Here is a 22,852-nt window from a genome sequence, read left to right on the forward strand (position 1 = left end):
AACACCATCAATTCAAACATCCACATCTGCCTTGGTAAGGACTCGATAGGTAGACAAAAATGCCAAATCCTGCTGAACATGTGGTTGACTGTGCGATGATCAATAATAACAATAATAATCAAAATAATAATCAAAATAAGAGCAACTACATTTCATTTTTAATGTGTGCCATTGTGCCCACAGTAAAAAAATGACAATAAAATTTATCTATCTGTCTGTGTCTGTCTGTCTGTCTCTGAATCTCTATCATATCTATCTATATCTATCCATCCATCATCCATCATTCATCTATCATCTCTCTCCATCCATATCTATCTATCTATCTATGTCTGTCTGTCTGTCTGTCTGTCTCTATCTCTCTATGTCTATTATATTTGTCTGTCTGTCTGTTTATCTATGTATCTATCTCTATCTCTAGCCATCATTATCTATCCATCTATATATCTATCTATCCATCTATCTATCATCTATCTCTATCCATCATTATCTACCCACCCACCCACCCATCTCTCTCTCTCTCTTCATTATCTATCTATCTATCTATCTATCTATCTATCTATCTATCTATCTATCTATCTATCTATCTATCATCTATCTGTCTGTCTGTCTATCTAGCTGTCTGTCTATCATACAATCTGCAATTTGTAATCTGATTGCAAAGCACGAAGTCCTTTGATGCTCCTCCTCCTCCTCCCCCTCCCTTCACCGAAACCCCGCCCCCTTCCTTTCCTCGCTCCTCCTGGGACTTCCCATTCGGGGTCGCACTTTCGCCGCCACTCCCCGCGGCGTACTTTTTTTAACCCTAAATTAATTCCCACCTTCGTCTCTCTAGGAAAACCCACCCACCCTTTCCCTCGCCCTTCCTCGGCGCGCCGTTAGGACCTTTTTGTTTTGTTTTGCTTTCCCCCCAAACCGCCTCAGCGGGTGACGAATCGGCCGAGGAGGTCTTTCGAGCCTGCGGTCGGCGGAAACACTTCCGGGCGTTCCCCCAGCCTCGGACCGGAAGTGGGCGTCGTCCGCCATTTTCTCGCGGCCGATGGCGGCGTCAGGGAGGCCTGAGCGGCGACTGCCGGGCGCGGAGTCGCGGTGAGGCGGCTCTTCCTTCTCCTTCTCCGGCTCTCCAGCGGCGACTTCTTCGGGCCATGTATGTCGGGCGGCCGAGCGGGGCGGAGGCCGCGGCGGCGGTGCCTGCCGGGCGGACGCTGGGCTCCGTGGGACCTCTCCCGTCAGCGGCGGCCTCGGCCGGCGGGCCGAGCGGGAGCGGCGGCGAAGGCGGGAGCGGCGGCGGCGGCGTGGGAGGCCGCGTGGAGCTGCTGGTCTTCGGTTACGCCTGCAAGCTGTTCCGCGACGACGAGAAGGCGCTGAAGCAGGAGCAAGGCCGCCAGTTGATCCCCTGGATGGGCGACGCCTCCATCATGATCGATAGGTCGGTGCCCAGCAACCCCCCGCCCGACTGTCGCTGCTGTCGTTGTGCTGCTGCTTCTTCTTCTCCTTCTCCTCCTTCTGACGGTCCTCGGCCTCCTTGTGGCCCGGGTGGGGCTGGGGGGAGGGTGGGAAGGTGAGGGGGGGCTGCCGGTGATCCTCTGCCAAGGTGGAGGCGGGAGGGCAGGGCCCAGGCGAGGAAAGGCGGCCCTCTGGTCCCTGCCGCCGCCTCCTCCTCCTCCTCCTCCTCCTGCCAGGGCTGGACTACAGTCCCCATATATCTCTGGCTGGTTTCACAAGACTGGATTACATCTCCCATCTTTGTCTAGCACAGTGTTTCTCAACCTTGACCATTTTAAGGCATGTGGACTTCAACTCCCAGAATTCCACAGCCAGCAATGCTGGCTGTGGAATTCTGGGAGTTGAAGTCCACATGCCTTAAAATGGTCAAGGTTGAGAAATTCTGGTCTAGCAGCTCTGGCTGATTTCAGACAGGCTGGACTACAACTCCCATCTGTCTTCCCTGGCTGGACTACAGCCCCCATCCCCATCTGTCTTCCTTAGCTGATTTCAGACCAGCTGGACTACAGCCCCCATCCCCATCTGTCTTCCTTCGCTGATTTCAGGCAGGCTGGACTACAGGCCCCATCCCCATTTGTCTTCCTTAGTTGATTTCAGACAGGCTGGAGGACTACAGACCCCATCCCCATCTGTTCTTCCCTGGCTGATTTCAGACAGGCTGGACTACATCTCCCATCCCCATCTGTCTTCCTTAGCTGATTTCAGACAGGCTGGTCTACAACCCCCATCCCTGTCCTTTGCTGTTTTTTTTTTTCCTTTTTGGATATGCTGGACTACAATCCCTATCCAGCATCCTTGGCTGCTTTTGGATGCCCTATGCCAGACACGTCCAACTCTTGACGTCATGTGATGTTGCACAACATACCAGGAGACTTATACCATTGCCGGCAATGGGGTGGGCGCAGCTTCCGCCTGACGCGTCTAGCCTGCGGGCCGGCAGTTTGACACCCCTGCCCTACACTAAATGAGTACTTCAATATAAATCTCATAATCTATAGGTGCAATATATGAAATACCTGTAATGGCCTAAATTAGAACTCCTATCATCCGTTTCCACCTCCCTGGTGATCTCAGCATGTTGGACTACAACTCCCATTGGCCCATCTGTCCAGGTTGGAGATGGCTGCCTAGGCCCCATAATTCCAATACGGTGTTTTGAATTTTGTTGTTTCCATTCAGCTGTTTAGTCTTATTGTAGAGGGAGCTCCTAAGATTATTTATTTATGAGACTTATATACCGCTTTAAGTGCAAGCACTCTCTAAGCGGTGTATACCAGTAAGCAATGTGTGTGTGTGTGTGTGTGTGTGTGTGTGTGTGTGTGTGTATATATATATATATATATATATATATATATATACACACATACACATACACATACACATACACATTGCCCCCAACAATCTGGGTCCTCATTTTACCTACCCCGGAAGGATGGAAGGCTGAGTCAACCTTGAGCCGGTGAGATTTGAACCGCTGACCTGCTGAACACAGTCAGCTAAAGTGGCCTGCAGTACTCTAATTGCTGCGCCACCTCGGCTCTTACCAGTAAAAAGGTTTTTTTGCATATTAGGTTCTTGCAACCACATAATAGTGGACACTCTGTTTATTTTTGAATAAACAATCTAATTATATAATTCCAGCTGTTGGAAAATCTGTGCTGCAAGTTACTGCACGTTCTTGGTGAATAACAAAACTTGCCATCACTTGGTTGCAATACCAGGGCATAAATACAATATACTGTAACCTTAAAAAAACTTATTAGTGGAAGTGCTAAGTCACCTTTCAACATTTTTTTAAAAAACATATCTGCAAATACAGCTTCTGAGTAGCTTTCTGAAGTCATGTATTGGACTATGCTTACCCATGACAGTTTGTTTATGACAGATGCCGGGGTAGAGCTGTTCTCCCCAAAAAGGCTTCTGTTTTTTTGGGTGCAGGTATAGAAAATTTGATTTGATAATAGCAGCCTTCCAAAGAACCAACATTATTTTTAAAAGGTGTGGTTTCAATACTGAGACCACTCACTAAAACAAATCCTTCACATATTTGACTGAATGGTTTTTAAACCATGGAATCTTAGCTGCCTTTAAAGTGATGCTGGTTTAGTTTTTGATGGAAGAGACCAGCATGGCTTCTCTTAAGTTGGGTGTATATGGCTCCTATAATAGCTATTAAAAAAAAAGAGAGAGATTAAGAGCTTCCCTCGAATTCTGCTTCTTGAGCTGTTCAAGCCACAGCACATCTTTTTTTTTTTAAAAAAAAAAAAAAAAACCCTACAAAATTTGTAAAGTTTTGTTTAGATTCCAGGAAAGCCAGCTTTGGAAATCTAGAAAGCTACAAGGTTTATCTAATCTAGATAAATCTACAAGTCCCTCCTCACCTCCCCATAGTCTCTTTCTCCTTGGCAGAGGATCGCTGTGTTGTTTATATCCCCTCCACCTTGAAGGAGTGGATCCTGTATAAACTGAGGTTGGAGTACCCTCTTTTCAAACCAAAGTCTTTAATGACTCCTGTTATGAAACGGAAGGAAGACTATCTGTGTCTCTGAATGTTTATCCTAGCAAAAACATACTCTCTAGGGTAGTAAATTAATCCTAAAATCTGTTATGTGGTATGACTTTTTTCTCTAGGCCATTTTTTTGCCTGCCTGAATTTCCAGTAAGTGACTTAATGGCCTGTACAAGTGAATCTTGTATTCTCCTCCTTTCCTACTACAATTCATTGATGAGTCTTTGCTTTGTTGCGTTTTATTTTCCTCTTCAGAGTAGTATCGTAGCAATCTTTGTAATGGTCCTGTAGAGAAGGTTAAACTGAGGTTTAGTGACTGTTTTAAAATTCTCCAGGGAGCTTCTTGTTTGACAAAGTAGAATCTTTGTTTCTGAATTCCTAATACTCTAATTCACTTAGTGCAGTAATGCTGCTTTTAGCGTGATGGAAGTTGTGGCATGTATTGGCTACATTTGTATGGCTTCTGGCAAAAAAAACCCTTGGTTTTCATTGATTTGTAGATAGATGTTCCAGCTGTTTAGTTTAATAGTATTAGTAGTTTCATGGAAACGCATTTTATTACCACAAAATGGTACAGCGTTTAGATAATGGTTTCGGTGATGCTGTTATGCTTGGGACTCCTGCTATTTAAAGCCAAAACTGACAGGTGATTCTTTGATTTTAATTTCATTGTTTTGGAAGATCGAAGTGTTTCTATTGGCATTTTAGGGGGGGGGGAGGAGAATGGAAAGCCAAAGAGACTGAAATGGCGTTGTTGTTAGCACAATTCTCCTAGAGTAGTGCAACGAGAGTCTGAAGGCTTTGGTTTGAAAAGAGTAGAGTGTGGCATATTGTAAGAGCTTGCTTCTTCCATTTTTGCTTTACACAAGCTTTGTAAGTTTACAAGATCCCAATTCCCAACCCAAAGCCTACTGGGAACTACGAAACTCACTAATAATGATTTTTTGGCAAACATTTAACATGAATTTTCTTTAAACGTTCAGAACAAAAATGTATTGCTGATAGCACATGGCATATGTCTTGCACGTGGCAACATTTTGTTACTTCCTGGAATTAAATTAAAATGTAAATTAAACATTGATTTGACAATTCAGCTTCATGGTCATCAGTCAAAAGAGTAGCATATATCAGCCAGTGCTCTTCCACAATTTCTGAGAACTGAAAACTGTAAAAATGGTAGGAGCAAGCTATGCATATGCTCACGATCTTTTATTAATTTACATTTGTAAATTAAGGAGGTTTGATAGATGTAGTCACTATACAGAAAACTGGCTCTAAATTATTTATTGATAATCTTTCAGCGGGGGTTTTGTTTTTTATCTCGCTCTCTCTGGAATTGTTTGTTTTTGAGGAAGCAAAATGGCATTGAGATAATTACACCTTAGAAGAAAATGCCTTTTTATTCATAAGTCTGGTTTTTTTTAAATAATAATAATAAAGTCAATTACTTAATTAGTTTTCATCTGATGAGCCCTTTAACCAAACTTCATATTCCACTTTCCTCTCAGAATGGTGGAATGGACCCAGTTGCTCCCTTCTGCTCGTGTTTCCCAGCCACAAAGAAAAACATTTTAGGTCTTAGCCTAATCCTCTTTTAATTACCGGCCTTTCGCAGATTATGCAGAAAAAATTACTAGCCCACACAGATGCTTAAGCAGCTTACAAACCGCAACAATTACAAATATATTTTGTATATATAATAGTGACCCAATGAAATAAACACCCAACATAAAACGATGGATTGTAGTTCAGGGGATCGGCGAGCGTTTCCTGCAGAGAACCTCCTTAAATTGCACCAATGTTACTGTTCCTATGTATGTGTGTGTGTCTCTCTATCACATAACCCAGGACTTCTTTCCTCAGCCGCATAGCTAGGGGCCGAGCCTAGCCATGATTTTACCTCCAATGGATCCAAGTTTCTTTGGTGAAGATTCCTTCTGAGAATTCGAGACTAGCAGAAAGGAGCGCGGAATTGCCCACCGTTTGGTTCTTACGGATAGGTATTTATGTACTTGGGTTTGTGTAAATGTAAGTAATTTGCCTTTGCAGACAAAGAAAAAAAAAGCCCCCTCTGTGCTAGCCGTTACTTACATATATTGGCTAGGCTCGTTAAGTGGTTGAACCACAAACGGTAAGGACGCAAAGCAGCTGGTTCCTCTTTAGCCGGTTAGATAGTCCGCTTTTAATTGTAACCCATAACTCCCCAAAGGGGCTTGGTTTTTTTTGTGTGTGCTTGTTAAAGGAAGCGGGTCAGAAGTGTTTTAGTCAGTTTAACGGGGTGCCTAGATGGTTCTTTTGCATTATAGGTGGTAAGTATTGGTAGATTTGGCAGGAAGCCGAGCCCGAAGTCCCTTTGGTTGACCCTCCTCTTCCTGTTGCAGATACGATGGGCGTGGCCACTTGCACGACCTTTCCGAATACGACGCCGAATATGCTACCTGGAACAGAGATTACCAATTGTCTGAAGAGGAAGCTCGAATTGAAGCTCTCTGTGACGAAGAGAGGTATTTAGCCTTGCGTACGGACTTGCTTGAGGAAGAGGCAAGGCAAGGTATAAGCTCTAGGACAATTTCCTGAGAATAGCACACATTGAATTGAAAAAGAAAAATAAATGTTTTTTTTTCCTCCTTTGAAGAAAGTCTTATGTAACTTTTTAAAAAAAGAAAGAAAAATATCATTGTTTCCCATTCGTTATATACTCACTCTTTCTGATATTATTTTGACAGTAACCCCAGTGGATTCGAAAAACAGGCGTCTTTGCGTATCTGAGGACCTCAGGATAGTTTATTTGTAGAGCCACCCAGAATTGCCCACGTTTTGAGGGCAAGCTGAGCATTGAGCACGCCCTTTTAACTGTTCTTCTTTAACAGTATTGTATCATCGAAAAGTTCTTGTCTCTCTTTTTTTTTTCCTCCTGTGTTTTTGAGTAGAAATGACGGTCATGCTTGTCTCAGCAGGGAGAAATATATGTATATATAAAAAAAATACAAACGGAGACCATCCAAAAAGAAGAAGAAGAAAGAAAAAACTCAAATCTTCTGCCGTTGGGCAGAAATACCATTGTCCATAACTGACCCACGTGGTCAGCTTGCTGTACCGTTTGTGCTTGAATGCTAGGGTGAAATATGTGTCGTTCTTTAAAAAAAAAAAAAAAAAAAAAGTTAGCTGTATTTATATTTTTCCACCCTTTTTTTAATTGCGTGTTGCTTTTTTCTTCAAGAGGAAGAATACAAGAGACTGAGTGAAGCTTTGGCTGAGGATGGATCCTATAATGCAGTGGGATTTACCTACAGTAGTGATTATTATGATCCATCAGAACCCACTGAGGAAGAAGAACAGCCATTTAAGGCCAAAGGTAAGGGAAAAATTGTTTTCTTTAAAGAGCTCAGAAAAATCCTATTGGGTGGGCTAGGATTTTCTAGTTCTATTGATGGAAGGCTTTCAGTTTCCCAGTTTAGGGATACCTGCACCCAAAACAAAACATCTCTTTTGTGGTTTTCTGTGATCGTGTTTTCAAGTGATAAAAACAACATGAGATGCTTGCGGTGCCTTTTTATTCTGATTCTTTTTTTTTTCCCCACTTCTTTTATTGTGATCCTAATGTTTTTTTTTTTCTGTCCCCAAGTCAGTGCCCTAGTTCGCTAGCATTTTGTGACAGGAGATCAAAGAAATCGTAATGTTTGCCTTAAAAAATGTTATTGAAAACAGGGTTTCCAATTCAGATTCCTAATCTGAATTGTGCCTTCGGTTGAGTTTTGAAGGCTTCCGTTCAAAAGATCGGAGAGCAACTTGCAGGGTTAAGGGCGGTGTTTTAGTTTTATGGTGATTGGTCTAATGCAGGGGTAGGCAACTTTGGCTCTTTTATGACTCATGGACTTCAACTGGCTCAGGTATTCTGGGAGTTGAAGTCCATGAGTCATAAAAGAGCCAAGGTTGCCTACCCCTGGTCTAATGCATATAACAGTGACGAGTTTTGCTTTAGTTTTCCTAAGGATTCTTTCAATAACTGCCAACTTTGGGCAAGTTAAAAACTGTGTTAAGGTAAATTAAGGCTGGATGGTGGACATATCTGCACCTACAATCACCCCGGTACTTTTATGCAGTCAGGCGTGATCACAGTGAGTCGTTGTGCTGAGAGAGTATGATTGGCCCCAATTGAACTCTCTTTCATACCAAAGATGGGACTAGAACTCACGTTCTCCTACTGATTGGCCCAATGTCACCCAGCCAGCTTTCATGCTTTAAGGCGGGACTTGAACTCACTGTCTCCTGGTGATTGGCCCAATTTCACCCAGCCAGCTTTCATGCCTTAAGGCGGGACTAGGACTCACAGTCTCCTGGTGATTGGCCCAATTTCACCCAGCCAGCTTTCATGCCTTAAGGCGGGACTAGGACTCACTGTCTCCTGGTGATTGGCCCAATATTACCCAGCCAGCTTTCATGCCTTAAGGCGGGACTAGAACTCACAGTCTCCTGGTGATTGGCCCAATTTCACCCAGCCAGCTTTCATGCCTTAAGGCGGGACTAGGACTCACTGTCTCCTAGTGATTGGCCCAAAGTCACCCAGCCTATTTTCATGCCCAAGGCAGAACTAGAATTCACAGTCTCCTGGTGATTGGCCCACTATCACCCAGCCAGCTTTCATGCCTTAAGGCGGGACTAGAACTCACTGTCTCCTAGTGATTGGCCCAAAGTCACCCAGCCTATTTTCATGCCTAAAGTGCAACTAGACCTTGTGATTTCCTGACTTCTAACGTAGTGACTTAACTACTAGACCAAGCTGGCTTTCAAATGTTGTAGTTTTTAGAGGCTGGAAGAGTTTCTTTACATTAAGTAGCTTGGAACTGGCATGGAAGTAAGTAAAACGGGTGTATTAGCTTACTCAATCCTTTTAAAACCAGCAAAGAAAGTGAGACCCCGATCATTCAGATCAGTTTTTTTTTCAGATTCCCTGAAATATTCTTACTCATTGTTTCAAATACTTGGCTGTCAGCTTTCTGGTTTGAGACATGTCAAGTTGCCTTACAGGATGTAGCGTGCATCCTGTCAAAGTTTTTTCCATTCACTTTTTGCCGCCTTGCAGCTGATGTTGCTCATTGCCTTTCTGTGCAATGTAACAGGCACAATGTGGCTGAAGAATAAATAAATAAAACGCACCACCAGTGGCTTAGGCAGTCATACTACAAGGAACACCAGAGACTGTCATGTTTACAAGTGTCACGTTATCCTTTTTGCTGGTAAATTAAAGTTTCACGATGATCCGTTTCCTTCGGCAGTTCTAAGTGGCCCAGATCCAATCCAGCTTGAGTATAGGGAGAACGGATAGTGTGGTAGCTGTTACATGATTAATGCGTGATGTTTGCCTGCTGCTCTTTGAGAAGCTCACAATGCTTTTAAGACTTGTAATGGTAAGGCTTGCCGTAGTGTCAAATCACACGAGTTTTTCAATCCCACCGAAGAGAAACAGATGTTCTTAGGACAGATCATTAAAACAACTTCCCTGAAGTGAGCTTAGCTGTTTGTGAGTGTCTCTGAAAACATGTTTGTTTGTTTTTCTTCCCAGTGACAGTGGCATTAGAAAAACAGCATTGCAGGAAATGTTTAAAAATAAATGGGGGAAAAAAAATAAGACAGTTATTGTTAAATCGCTTTGCCTGCTCTACGGTTTGTAGTCCCCACAGACTTCAACTGTCTAGAACCCTACTTTTTGTGCCACTGTCAGATTATGGTTAAATTTGAGCCCGCTGACTTGATTTGCCGCAGGCGCATTCGTACGAACTGTACATCACAATCGTTGAGAGCCATTAGGACTCACTTTGTATGGGAGACGTGAATTTGATCCACCTATCTCCCGTTGCACAAGCATGCACACTCACACTGGTTGTATTGAATCTGAGGCTTGCCTTCCCTTCCCTGTAACAGAATTACAATTCTGAGTTTGCTCCTCCAGATTAAATGGGGGGTGCTATTAATAATTAACCACTGGGAAGTTGCAGAAAGGAATTTACAACTTTATTGATTCTGGGATAGATCAAAGGGTTGTGTATGCTTTGTCTGGTATTAAACAAGGGCAAAATGTCTCTTCTGGTTGTTAAGTAGATCCCTCTTAATCTTCCCCTAGTCCTTTCGATGCTGCATCCACCCGCTCTGGAGAAACTAATGTGTTCTCATGTGGCTTTGTATATTTTCTTCGGATCCCAGTTCTTGCATGTTGTTTAAAAATCTAAGACAGGAAAATAATTGAATTGAAGGTTAACGGAGTTCATCTAGTGATGGATTACTATATCAAGTGGATACAGCATGCCACTCAGTGAATTAATGAGTTAATCTATAAAGTTACTACAGGTAAATCTTTGTAGAGCAGACAGCTTTAACCCAGGGGTCTGATGCCATGCAGCCAATGAGGCCCTCAGCCCAAATTCTGAATTGCTAAGTGAGACAGGCGTTAAGTGAGTTTTACGACCTGTTTTTGCCACAGATGTTAAGGGAATCCCTGCAGTTGTTAAGTTAGTAACACGGTTGTTAAGTGAATCTCGCTTCCCCATTGACTTTGCTCGTCAGAAAACTGTTCACATGACCCAGGGGAACTGCAACCGTCCTAAATACAAATCAGTTGCCAAGTGTCTGAATTTTGATCACATGGGGATGCTGCTGCAACGGTCATAAGTGTGAAAAATTGTCATAAGTCACTTTTTCCAGTGCCGTTGTAATTTTGAACGGTCGCTAAATGAACTGTTACAAGTCGAGGACTAGTTATCTATCCAGATAAGGTACAAAACAAGCATTCCCCCGTCAAAATTTCCTTACACAATGGACCAATTTAGGCAGTGTGATTGCAGCCAATTTTGGGATGACTTGTGGATGGGAAAGAGAATGCTGCCAACTTTTAAAAAATATATAAGCTGAACAGTTTTGGCCATTTTTTTAAGTGGCTGAATTGTAGCTACTGATTTGTAAAAAGTAGCCACCCAGGTATCAGCGAAAAGACATTAATGAATGAAATGTTGTTATTATCCCAGCAAGCTCCCTAATTACTCCTGTGAATTAATCTAGCAAGGCAGAGTACAGATTATTTCAAAAACTAGAAGCTGGCTGTGTAAATACACGCATCAAGGATTCATCTTCTTGGCAGTGAGAAAGGAAAAATCTGCAGTCTGATTGATGTAACCAAGATGGATGGGGCTTCCTCCGTGCGGCCCGTCTCCTTCTAATGGCTCTTAACTTCGGAATCACTGGTGGATCCTCTTCGAAGTCTCTTCTTTTAATTGGTTCTGGGTTGTTCAAGCGATGTTCGCTGGGGTGTCGCTCAGGTGGAACGTGTACCGAACATCTGCGCCATCCATTTTGCCGAGATGCATTAAGGCTCAATCCCGCCTCATAGTCATGGTCTCCTAAGCAATAGTAGTTACACAATCGGGTTAGCAAAACATGTTTGCGTTCTTCAGCAGAGGCAGGCTAACCCAATAAACAGAGGTAATGAAAGAAAATTGGCACTTATCGTGCAGCCTGGAAACATGCAGATGGGGAAAAAATAGACTGGCGACGAGTGAAGCTCACTCGATGTTTTGTTTGCGTTCAGTTTGCTAGAGAGAGCTTTGTATGATAGCGTTGCCTTCTTCTGATTTATTTATCAGTGGCCGCAGCCAAGGCAGAAAGCCTAGAAGAAAACGAAGAGCCGTTTATCGCCCCTTCGGGATTGAGCGTACCTTCCGATGTGGAACTGGTGAGTATGTTGTTAATACAGATCAACTGCGTGGAGTATCTACTGCGTCTTCCTGTCTGTCATTTTGAATAATGCAACAAGTAAATCTTCGGTCAACATCTGTTCGGAGATTCAGTTCCAAAAGCTTCCTGAATATCTTTATCTTCACATTGCTGGCTCTTGCATTGATTGAGATCGGCAGATTTAGGCTGCCCAGGTAGTCCTCGACTTAACGACTGCAGATTGACATTTGTCAAGTGAGTTTTGCCTCATTACTCGCCACGGTGGTTAAACGAATCACTGCAGTTGCTAAGATAGTCCCACAGTGAATCTGGCTTTCCCCCACTCATTTTGCCTTTCGGAAGGTCGCAAACGGGGATCACATGACACACACACATACACACACACACACACACACATACACACACACACAGGGACGCTGTGACCGTCATAAATATGAGTTGGTTGCCAAGCATCTGAATTTTGATCCCGTGATGCTGGGATGGGTCAGCAGTATGAAAAATGAACAATCACTTTTTTTCAGTGCCATTGTAACTTTGAACCGTCACTAAAAGAACTACCTGTAGTCCCACTCATAGTTACCTGGGAGTAAACCAGGAGTAAACATCTTCTGGGAAGAGATTCCCAGAGTGAGTTTCTCATTATTTAGCACCGTGTCGGATACTGTTGATATTGTAAAAGAATAGTTGGTCTACTGCAAACAATTGCAATAATAATGCTGTGATGAGGGGGAACACCCCACCCCTCCACACACACTCACATATTTTAGGAAGGTTGTCTGAGGCTTCTCAGTAAGATTTACAACCCTGGAATTATTTTGCCAGTCTGGCTCTTCCTAGTTGAATCATTCTGCTGTAACTCATATTTTATTATCGAGATCGTCTAGTTTCTCCTGATTCGCAGAGGCAGCGCAATATTATTTGCCTGCTTATTGCATTTTAGGTGTGTTGTTCTAGCAGCTTTCCAACCTACCATCTGCAGAATAACTTAGAACAGTGGTTCTCAACCTGTGGGTCGGGACCCCATTTGGGGTCGAACGACCATTTCACGGGGGTTGCCAAACAACGCAGTCTGCCATTTTTTTCCCCTTTTCCTTAGCTGTGCTACTCCCTTTTATTCTATTGGCTTTTGAAAGCCAATAGAATAGACTCTCTTGAATAGAGTCTAATTCTATTGGCTTTCAAAAGCCAATAGGAATTGTCCAGGCTGTCTCTGCCCTGCTGAGACCGCCAAAAGTCCCATTCTGCAAACGGTGCTGCACCAGTTGAGTAGTCCTGGACTTACGACTGGTTGGGGGGTCGCGGCATTAAAAAGGTTGAGAACCACTGACTTAGAACGAAAATAAGAGATGCATTTGCATAGACGTGAGCCCTTTTACAATTAAACTAGATCAGATGCAGGTACCGGCCTTCCTCTTGTGAATTAACGCTTGCAAACATGAATCAGAGTCCTTTGATAACAGGCAAAGCAACTTGGTAGTTTGAAATTCTGAAAGAAGGTTAAATTCCACGAGGTGGGCACAGAACTCAGATCTCTAAAATTCTTTCAGATGTCCAGTGAAAAAAGCTTCTGTAGCCCTTCTCCGGATTTTTTGCTTGTTTTTGTTTTATTTCTGGCCGGCGGAATTCCTTTCCTTAGCATTGCTGCCCCCAGGTTTATGACTTGAGACTTTTTAAAACCCTCTTTGTTAATAAATCATGGTTATCCACCCAAGAGGACCTCTTGTAAATCTCTAATAACATCAGAATTACTTGCTATGGTGGCACAGTGGTTAGGCTCAGCTCATTGCCAGGAGTTTGATCCTCACCATCTCAAGGTTGACTCAACCTTCCGTCCTTTCGAGGTCGGTAAAATGAGGACCCAGAATGTTGGGGCAAATATGCTGACTCTGTAAACATCTTAGAGAAGGCTGTGAAGCACCGTGAAGCGGTATATAAGTCTAACTAGTGCTAGTGCTATTGCTCTGGTGTTTTCCCCTTAAGTCTTTTCACAGATGCAGGAGTCTATCTTAGATAGGCTTCAGGTAGTTGAAAAAGGAGACATAAACTGGTGTGGGTGGCTCCGTGTTCTTTTTTTTTCTAAAGACATTGTTCCCTGATTGCCTTTGAAATTAACTGCATGATTGGAGCCTTGCATAAGGAATCTACAAAACCGTTGCAGAATTCGTGTCCTACTGTGTAAATCACAAGGACGAAGTGGGTACACTTTGCCGCCTAATTTTAGCCACTGTCTTTAAAAACGGCTCGCTTGATGCAGCAGATGAGGTGGAAGGCGAGTTAGGGTACTTTAATCTGCTTTCAGTTGTGGAAGCACAACTTTGGGCAAGTCAGTTTCTCTTGGCCAAGCCTACCTAACTTAGAGGTTGGTGGAGAAAAATGGGGGGGGGGGGGTGGAGACACATTTTCTTGCTTGGATCTCTTTTAGAAAGTAGGGAGGTGGACCTTTAATAAAAAACTTTTTATGCTGTGGGGAGTACAACGGTATCCCAGGGTATTCCTCTAAAAGCTTTACATGCTACATTTCTCAGGTGATTTGACTGAAGAATGAAAAAAAAGATCATTGTTCAAAAAAACCAAAACCCTCCCATACGGGTCGTCCTCTGCTTACAGTCGCAACTGAGCTCAAAATTTCTCTTGCTTTTGCCCCATGTTAACGACCTTTCTTGCCACAATTATTAAGTGAATCACTGCCCTTGCTCATAATTAAGTATAATTAAGAAAATAATTAAGTAAATCCGGCTTCCCCAATGACTGCTTGCCAGACGTGACCCGGGAACCCTGCAACCGTCATAACTATGAGTCAATTGCCAAGCCTCTGAATTTCAGCCACATGACCCTGGGGATGCTGCAACGGTTCCCAAGTGTGAAAAATAGTCGTAAATCACTTTTTTTCAGTGCCGTTGTAGCTAAATGGTCATTAAGCAAACTATTGTAAGTCGAGGACTACCTGTGTTTTATTTAGGTAACGTTCTTGTTGGTAAATGCTTAGCATAAAAGAGTCACACTCCCTTTTTGGTGTATTCATTGCCCCGACCGTTCTTTTTAGCAATAATGGAAATTGTGTGGTTTCAAGATCCCTTAAAAAAGGGGCGAGGACGCCCAGTTGCCGGTTAATGCCCCAGGTAGCAATTGCACCAATATTGAAAAAGAATAAAACTGTAATGTGGACTATTTGCGGTCAGCTTATAAATGGAAAAAGGCAAGGAAATTGGCCTTTTTCCGGAGCTTTTTGCTGTTCTAATGGCCACGTTCCCCCCCCCCCTTCTTGCTTTGTAATCATGAGATCCAGGAGCTTTTCCAGAATTTATCTCTCTAACCTACTGCTTATTGGATGAGCACGGTTCGCAAGTAATGCGTTATGGTTTCCCACTTTTATAGTGGCAATGCGTTATGGTTTCCCACTTTTATAGTGGCAATTCCAGGCAGATGGAAGATTTGATGGCTTTCTGCTCATCCACAGCCGAGCTGTGCTCGGTTTTGGCATCATAAGTTGCAAAATTACACCCCTGCCTTTGTCTTTATTAATTTGTTGTAAAATCCCTGCATTGCCCTGCATAACTGCAGTGGGGAGAACTTAAAAGATTCACGTCTGATTTTCCTTTTTTGAGTGAGGCACGCTGCCGCCAGCGTTCGGATAATTTGCCACAGCATGGAGAAAAAAAAAAAGAAGGAAGGGAGGCCTGAACCAAAAGAAAAACTGCAGCTTGTTAAAGATGAACGTGACTTTTTTTTTTCCCTCTCCCCGTAGCCCCCCACCGCCAAAATGCACGCCATCATCGAACGGACGGCCAATTTTGTCTGCAAGCAGGGAGCCCAGTTTGAGATTATGCTGAAGGCAAAACAGGCGCGCAACTCCCAGTTTGATTTCCTGCGGTTTGATCACTACCTCAATCCTTACTACAAATTTATTCAGAAAGCCATGAAAGAAGGGCGCTATGCTACGGAGAAGAAAAAAGAAGAGGAAAAAAGTAAGTGATTAGGAGGGTTGGTTGCTTTTTTTTTTTTCGTTGTTTGGTTTGTTTTTTTTATGAAACACGGTGTCAGGCAGCTGTAAGCTCGTGCGTTCCTGTCTGAACCACTCCAGCGTCTGACAGCTGAGAAAGCTGTTTCCTAATATCTGCTGCAGATGTTTTAAGTCGTTTTTCCAAAGGCTACAGAGAGAGGATTAGGAGTCTAAATGCTTCGAACTGACAGCCTCCCCAATCTGCAGTTATGCAGCGTTTACCCGTTCCTTTTTAAATCCATTTTTTAAAATAAAAAAAAACCACACACACACATACAAAAACCCTGACGTTTTATGCTTGCATTGATACAGTTTTCCTCTTTCGACAGGGCTCTTTTATAAAAGTAACAAGTACCATATATGCCGGCGTATAAGGCGACTTCCAGAAACGCTAAACTCGGCACCAAAGACGGGGGTCGTCTTGTACGCCAAGTCATCTTATACGCCGTAAATACTGGTAGTTTCCGGCGTATAAGACAACGTTCTAGGAATGTGGCTCGGCGATAAAGACGGGGGTCGTCTTATACGCTGGGTCGCCTAATATGCCGGCATATACGGTAGCTTTGAGAAAACATTTCGGCTTAAACATTCCAGGCAGGAAATGTTGCTTTACACAGGTAGTCCTCGGCGTGGTGGAGCCTGCCCATCGTGCTTGTAACATGGGTTGATTTTCTCTGCAGTGGTTGAAAAGCGAAATCTTGACTTGTTGTGGGCACAGTTTTGCCAAACAAACAAACAAACAAACAAACAAAACCACACAAACAAAGTGCCTGTTTTCTTCAAAACTATCATAAAATGCGGCCTGGTGACTGCAGGATCCTGCAAACAGCTACAAATGCAGCTGTATTGCCCAACACCCAAAGTCTGATCATGGGACTGCAGAAGGAACCCAACCATCACAAGTCAGCCCTAAAATAGGTTTGTCGTAACTTCAGACAGTCCCTAAGGAACCGGTCATAAGTGGAGGACTAGCTCTATGACTAGCAGAGAGTCGGGAAGACAAACAGAATTCACCAATGAGCCCAAAATGTTGTTAAGTGAGTTTTTGCCCCCATTTTACGACCTTTCTCGCTCCAGTTGTTAAGAGAATGGCTGAGGTTGTTAGGTCAGCAAAGCAGTTGTTAAATGAATCCATCCTTCTCATTGACTTTGCTGGTTAGAAGGCCGCCAAAGGGGGAATCACGTGACCTCCCCCCGGGACACTGCATGTGAAACAAATATGAATCGGTTGACTTGTGTCTTGAATGTTGATCACTTGACCACAGGGACACCTGAAAAACTATCCTAAGTTGCTTTTTTTCAGTGCCCTTGTAACCTGGAACGGTCACTAAACAAAACCATCGAGGACTACTTGTATTTGCAAGATGGATGCTGCTGTGTAGGGGTGAGCTTGCCCAAGAAGTGTAGATGCCTTCAAGGCAAAGTCATTTGCAGTGTCTCCCAACGTCCAGGCAGTTTGGCTTGCCTTGGCCTTTTGACTCCTTCCTTTCAGCATCCTGATTAACGGCTGTCCCGATGTGGCTCTCTGTAATACTGCCATTAAATACAGTAAATAAATAAAAAAGGTCTCATCGTTTCTGTTCTTCCCTTGGCAGATGCCGTGGAATCTGGTGATGACGATGATGATGACAACGAAGGCAACTATCTGCATCCCAGCCTTTTCGCTTCTAAGAAACAGAATAGGCTAGAAGAGCTGATGAAGGTAAATGCAGCCGGCTCGACCTTTTTCTGAAGCAATACCCATTTTCTCTGAGCAGAAAACATCAAGTCTTAAACGGAGTTTTAAACTGCTGTTAAATTCCTGTACAAAAAAATCCCTCCCTGCCCTTTTTTTCCCCCTTCTTCCAGGTTACTACCGTGTTTCCCCAAAATAAAACCAGGTCTTATATTAATTTTTGTTCCAAAAGACCCATCAGGGCTTATTTTCTCGTTAGGTCTGATTTTGGGGGAAATATAGTACTAAATGCATCCGTCTGGCTGATGGTCTTAACTGGGACTTATTTGGGGGGAAGGGCTTATATTACGAGCATCCTGAAAAACCATGCTAGGGCTTATTTCGGGGAAACACGGTAATGCTAGATCAGTGGTTCTCAACCTGTGGGTCGGGACCCCATTTGGGGTCGAACGACCATTTCACGGGGGTCGCCAAACAACGCAGTCCGCCATTTTTTCCCCCTTTTCCCTAGCTGTGCTACTCCCTTTTCTTCTATTGGCTTTCGAAAGCCAATAGGAATTGTCCAGACTGTCTCTGCCCTGCTGAGCCCACCAAAAGTCCCATTCTGAAAACGGTGCTGCACCAGTTGAGTAGTCCTCGACTTACGACCGGTTGACTACAGTTGAGAACCACTGTGCTAGATAATGCCCTTAAAGTTTTGCACACTATATGGAGTGAGGGGTTTTTTTCCCCCTCTTATCTCCTAGCAAAAACCTTTGTGATTTCCCTTCTTCCATCTCTCTCTCTCTCTCTCTCTCTCTCTCTCTCTCTCTCTCTCTCTGGTAGCTGTTGTCTCTGAAGGGGTTTCTCTGCTGTCCACCCTGTTTCTTTCAGGGAAGAGAGACAATTCAACATTTTCCCCCACCTTTTTTTTGATGGGCAAAAGCACAATCAAAGTTAATAATGACAAAGGAAGTTCTCTTCTATTGGTAAAAATTACAAACCGTTGTCCCTCCTAGTAATCCTAGAATAAAGAGCCAGTTTGGTATAGTAGTTAAGATGCTGGCCTGGAAACCAGGAGAGTGTGAGTTTTAGTCTCGCCTTAGGCAAGAAAACCAGCTAGATGACTGTGGGCCAATCTCCAGGTGATGGTGAGTTATAGTCCCAATTTAGGCTTTGGGCCTAAATGACTGGGCCAATCTCCAGGTGAGTTATAGTCCCAATTTAGGCATGAAAGTCACCTGGGTGACTTTGAATCAGTCTCAGCCTAACCCACCTCACAGGATCGTTGTTGCAGGGAAAATAGAAGGAGGGAAGAGTATTAGATATGATCACTGCCTTGAGTTATTTACAAAAATAATGAAAGCGGGATATAAACCGGATAAATCAATCCTATCTCCAGCAAGCAGTTGGAATCATCCTGGCCAATGTGGTTGAAGAACCTGTGGTGTTTTTCTGAACCACAGGGACGATCATTTGATGTTGGGCAGTCAGTGTGAGGGAGTCCAGCCCCAGTGACGTTTATTTATTTATTTATGAGACTTAAGTGCGAGCACTCTCTAAGCCAGTGGTTCTCAACCTGTGGGTCGGGACCCCATTTGGGGTCGAATGACCATTTCACGGGGGTCGCCAAACCATGCTGTCCGCCATTTTTTTTCCCTTTTCCCTAGCTGTCCTACTCCCTCTTATTGGTGGCCACACCCACTTGGGGGTCACCACAACATGGGGAACTGTATTATGGGGTCACGGCATTAGAAAGGTTGAGAATCACTGCTCTAAGCGGTGTACACCAGTAAGCAATGTGTATGTATGTGTGTGTGTGTGTGTGTATATATATATATATATATATATATATATATTTACATTGCCCCCAACAATCTGGGTCCTCATTTGACCTACCCCGGAAGGATGGAAGGCAGAGTCAACCTTGAGCCGGTGAGATTTGAACCGCTGACCTGCTGAACACAGTCAGCTAAAGTGGCCTGCAGGACTGCACTCTTAACTGCTGCGCCACCTCGGCTCCTTGTGTTTGCCTCTTGTAGCCTCTCAAGGTCGTGGATCCTGATCACCCGTTGGCCGCCCTTGTTCGCAAAGCTCAAGCCGACAACCTCGCTGTTTCTCAGGCGAGTGAAGGAACAGCCGCTCCGTCGTCCCAAGTGGAATATTCTTCCGATCGTAAGTACATGTTTGATATAAGAGAATTAACGCTGGGAGGAAGTTGTCATTTATAATGGGCTCCAAGAGACAATCGTGATGGCTATTGGGTAGCCTTTAGCTTAACAACTGTGTCACTAATTTCACAACTGTAGCGATTCACTTCATCCCTGTGGCCAGAAAGGTCGTTGCCAATGCTGCAAATACTGTATATTCTTGCTTTGACAATATGCAAAACTGTCTGGTATTTACTGGGTTAATACATAGCTTAGAGTGGGGGGGGGGGTAAAAAGTCCAGGAAAGAAAGAGGAAGTAAACTTTTGACCTTCACACTAATTGGATAATGTGACTTGTGACTGCAAGATAAGGGAGGGGTTTAGCAAAAAAAGTTTGATGCCAGCGAGAGGAAGTCAGATTCTGGCATCAAAATGTCCATGGTGGTGACCGGCAATTTGTAGCTCTGTAATAAAGGCTTTAGGGAACATGCCTGAAAGTTCTTTGAAGTGCTTCATTAGTCGGAATCCTGACAGTCGTAAAATGGGGCACATGTTTACACGTATCTCGCTTAGCGACAGAAATGTTGGGCTCGATTGATGTCGTAAGTCGAGGACTACCTGTATTTTCCCCTGAATTCAGATTTTGGGTCAAGTGGGGGAGGGTGTCATTGGAACAACGGCACGTGGGGGTGCATGGCCTCAGACCTCTGGGTTAAATTAGTATGCTTTAAAACTGCAGTCCGCAACCTTTCCAGCTCTGCAGACTAGTTGTGGGGGGGGGCAGCAGCAGCGGAGTGGGGGGTTGAGAGCGGACGGTTCCACGCAAGCAGCGGGTGCCCTTGCACAAATGGGCGAGTGCACACTCACTGCTTACACCAGGGGTTCTCAGCCTGTGGGTCGGGACCCCATTTGGGGTCGAACGACCATTTCACGGGGGTCGCCAAACAAGGCTGTCTGCCATTTTTCCCCCTTTTCTTTGGCCACGCCCCTGGCACCCGGTGATGTATAAGTGGTTGGGGGTCACCACAACATGGGGAACTGTATTATGGGGTTGCGGCATTAGAAAGGTTGAGAACCACTGGCTTACACAAATGGAGTTTTGTGCGCTCGCCCGACGCTTGCGCAGCCCGATTCCCAAGAGACCACAGCCTGGTACTGGGTCATGGCCTGGGGATTGGAGACCCCTGCCCTAAAAGGTGATTATTTTCTGGATTGGAGTTGTCTCTTTCTTCCCCCCCCCCCAAAGTCAAAGAACATATCTTTGTGGCTTGAGAATATGCTGTTTAATACCCCCTCCCTGCGAGCTGTCCCATCTTTTTCCAGGCAGCTTGGGCTGAACAATGATAGTCCCATTGCAGGAAAAAAACGACCTATCTTTCTTCGCCTAGCAACAGTGGCCCCCGATGATGTATTTTTATTCTTTTCCCATCATGGGGCTGCCTGTTTCATCAGACGAGGGAAGATGGATTGTGCAATATTGATATCCTAAACGCCAAAGAGCAGAGTGGAAGGGAATCAAATTAATGAAGACAGTTTCATTTTGGAAGGCGCATGCCAGGCATCAGTTTACGCAAATTGAGCATCAGAGGGTGTAGTTAGTAATATTTTTCATACTTCTGCCCTCTATATGCGAGATCCGACAAGTTCCTATTAGTCTGTGTTAGCATCAGAGAAACGAGACCTCGAGGTTTAGATTCTTGCTTTCTCATTGTTGTATCCAGGAACCGCAATCATTCGGATTTAAAAACGAGAAATCATCCTGGCTGCATTTAAACTGGAGCCAGCTCATTCTTGGTGTGGAACATAGTAGCATTTAACCTTTCATTTGAGTAAAACTTCCTTTATTTTTCCTGGCTTCGCTTCCTCATTACAATGCCTCAAAGAGATTGAACGGAAGACAGAATCTACAGGCACCCATCATCAAAACATACGTGTCTCGGAAAATGTTAATTTAACTATATTTCTCCGCCGTAGGGGAAAAGGAAGAAAAAAAATCAGAGCTGCTTCATTCATTTCAGAAACACAGCACTGTTCTTCCTTAAAAAGGAGGTCCTAATCTGTAATTAGAAGACCAAAGATAGCATGGTGCAGAATGGCAGAGAGGCAGACTCTAACAGCATGCCATGAATAGTTAAAAAAAAAAAAAAGACTGGTTTCAGAGAGAAATAAAATCATTGCTGTCACAAGAAATGCCGTAGAACGTTAAATACCTGGCCAGCGATAGCCAAGTTTTTTTTTTTTTTTTTTTTTAAGTGACTAGGTATTATGAGCACAGTGCTTTCTATGGTTCAGTTTCAGATTCCTGTTTGTTTCACATAGGGGTTTTTATTTTATGTATTTTATTTTATTGGGTTGTTTTTATCGTTGATCTCTGATCATAAAGAAATTGATTTATACATGTGAGGCGAACAGACTCAACAGGAGCGTGTAACATTGGATGGCAATTTCTCTTACCTTGGTTCTCACTTTTCAAACTGACAAAACTCATGAATATGATTTTCAAAACAGTAGTTCAAAGTACAGTTAGTATCTCGGTCCTCATTGCTAATTGGTTCTGGGATGCGCAATGAGTACCAAAACCTATGAGTATCGGACAAATTTTTCACACAAGAAATAATGTAGTGAGTCACAAAGCCGCAGACCCAGACAAGTTCTAGCTTGTGCATTGAGTACCAAACAAACAATGATTATCGGGACAAAATTTTCGTGTCAAAGTGCATTGAGTACCAATTTTGATGAGTTTCAAAGCAGTTGAGCACCAAGGTAGCACTGTACAACGCGAAGCAAAAAATCAGTCATGGCTAAATGCAGATGAGGGGAGAACCAGTTCGTTCTTTTCCTTGTGTTCGCTTCCATTGCATCCATCCTTTAATTTGTTCTTGTGCTTCTAGTGGCGAAAGCTTTTCTTAATTAACTTACTGTAAATATTGTCTCATCCTGGAAAAATAGTTTGTTTGAAGGAGTGCCTTAATTTTCATGCTTTTCCTAGCCCAATCGTTCATTTTTCTGCATGAAATTAGCTGCATTGGAGATGCTTCCTCACTCAGAAAGAAAAGGGTAGCAAATTAAACTCCTGGTGAATATCCATAAGATAGTTGATCTGATTAAATTATCTGCACAAGTATACTCATTGTATACTGAGATAATTGGATTTCTAGCATCTAGATTTTTATCTTTTAAAAGCTGAGAAAGAGTTTCAAATATAATCAGTATATAACGATTCACGTTTTGAGAGTAAAGCATTGATTGATGATTTCCTGGAGGCTTATCCTTTGGAAAACATATTTGTTTTGGTTTGTTTATTACTACTT

At 43.5% G+C, this 22,852-nt stretch overlaps 1 protein-coding gene across 5 annotated transcripts in view; it reads left to right on the top strand.

Annotated features, from left to right (window-relative positions):
• Window positions 1–1,001: 1,001 nt before the first annotated feature.
• LOC120303167 (splicing factor SWAP) overlaps window positions 1,002–22,852 on the top strand; it is an 87,968-nt gene continuing 66,117 nt past the window's right edge. For 2 of the 5 annotated variants that reach the window (XM_039332412.1, XM_039332413.1), the window contains exons 1-7: window positions 1,002–1,426; window positions 6,394–6,563; window positions 7,233–7,367; window positions 11,647–11,735; window positions 15,483–15,702; window positions 17,333–17,439; window positions 19,434–19,566. In XM_039332412.1, coding sequence (XP_039188346.1) covers window positions 1,143–1,426; window positions 6,394–6,563; window positions 7,233–7,367; window positions 11,647–11,735; window positions 15,483–15,702; window positions 17,333–17,439; window positions 19,434–19,566 — 1,138 coding nt within the window. In that variant the 5' untranslated portion in view covers window positions 1,002–1,142. Of the gene's footprint in view, window positions 1,427–2,940; window positions 6,564–7,232; window positions 7,368–11,646; window positions 11,736–15,482; window positions 15,703–17,332; window positions 17,440–19,433; window positions 19,567–22,852 lie in introns of those variants that run through there. The other 3 variants (XM_039332416.1, XM_039332415.1, XM_039332414.1) reach the window with 3 other exon arrangements.

Source organism: Crotalus tigris, unplaced genomic scaffold (assembly GCF_016545835.1).
Source record: "Crotalus tigris isolate CLP2741 ecotype Arizona unplaced genomic scaffold, ASM1654583v1 scf7180000024461.2689607, whole genome shotgun sequence".
Classification (NCBI taxonomy): Eukaryota; Metazoa; Chordata; class Lepidosauria; order Squamata; family Viperidae; genus Crotalus; species Crotalus tigris.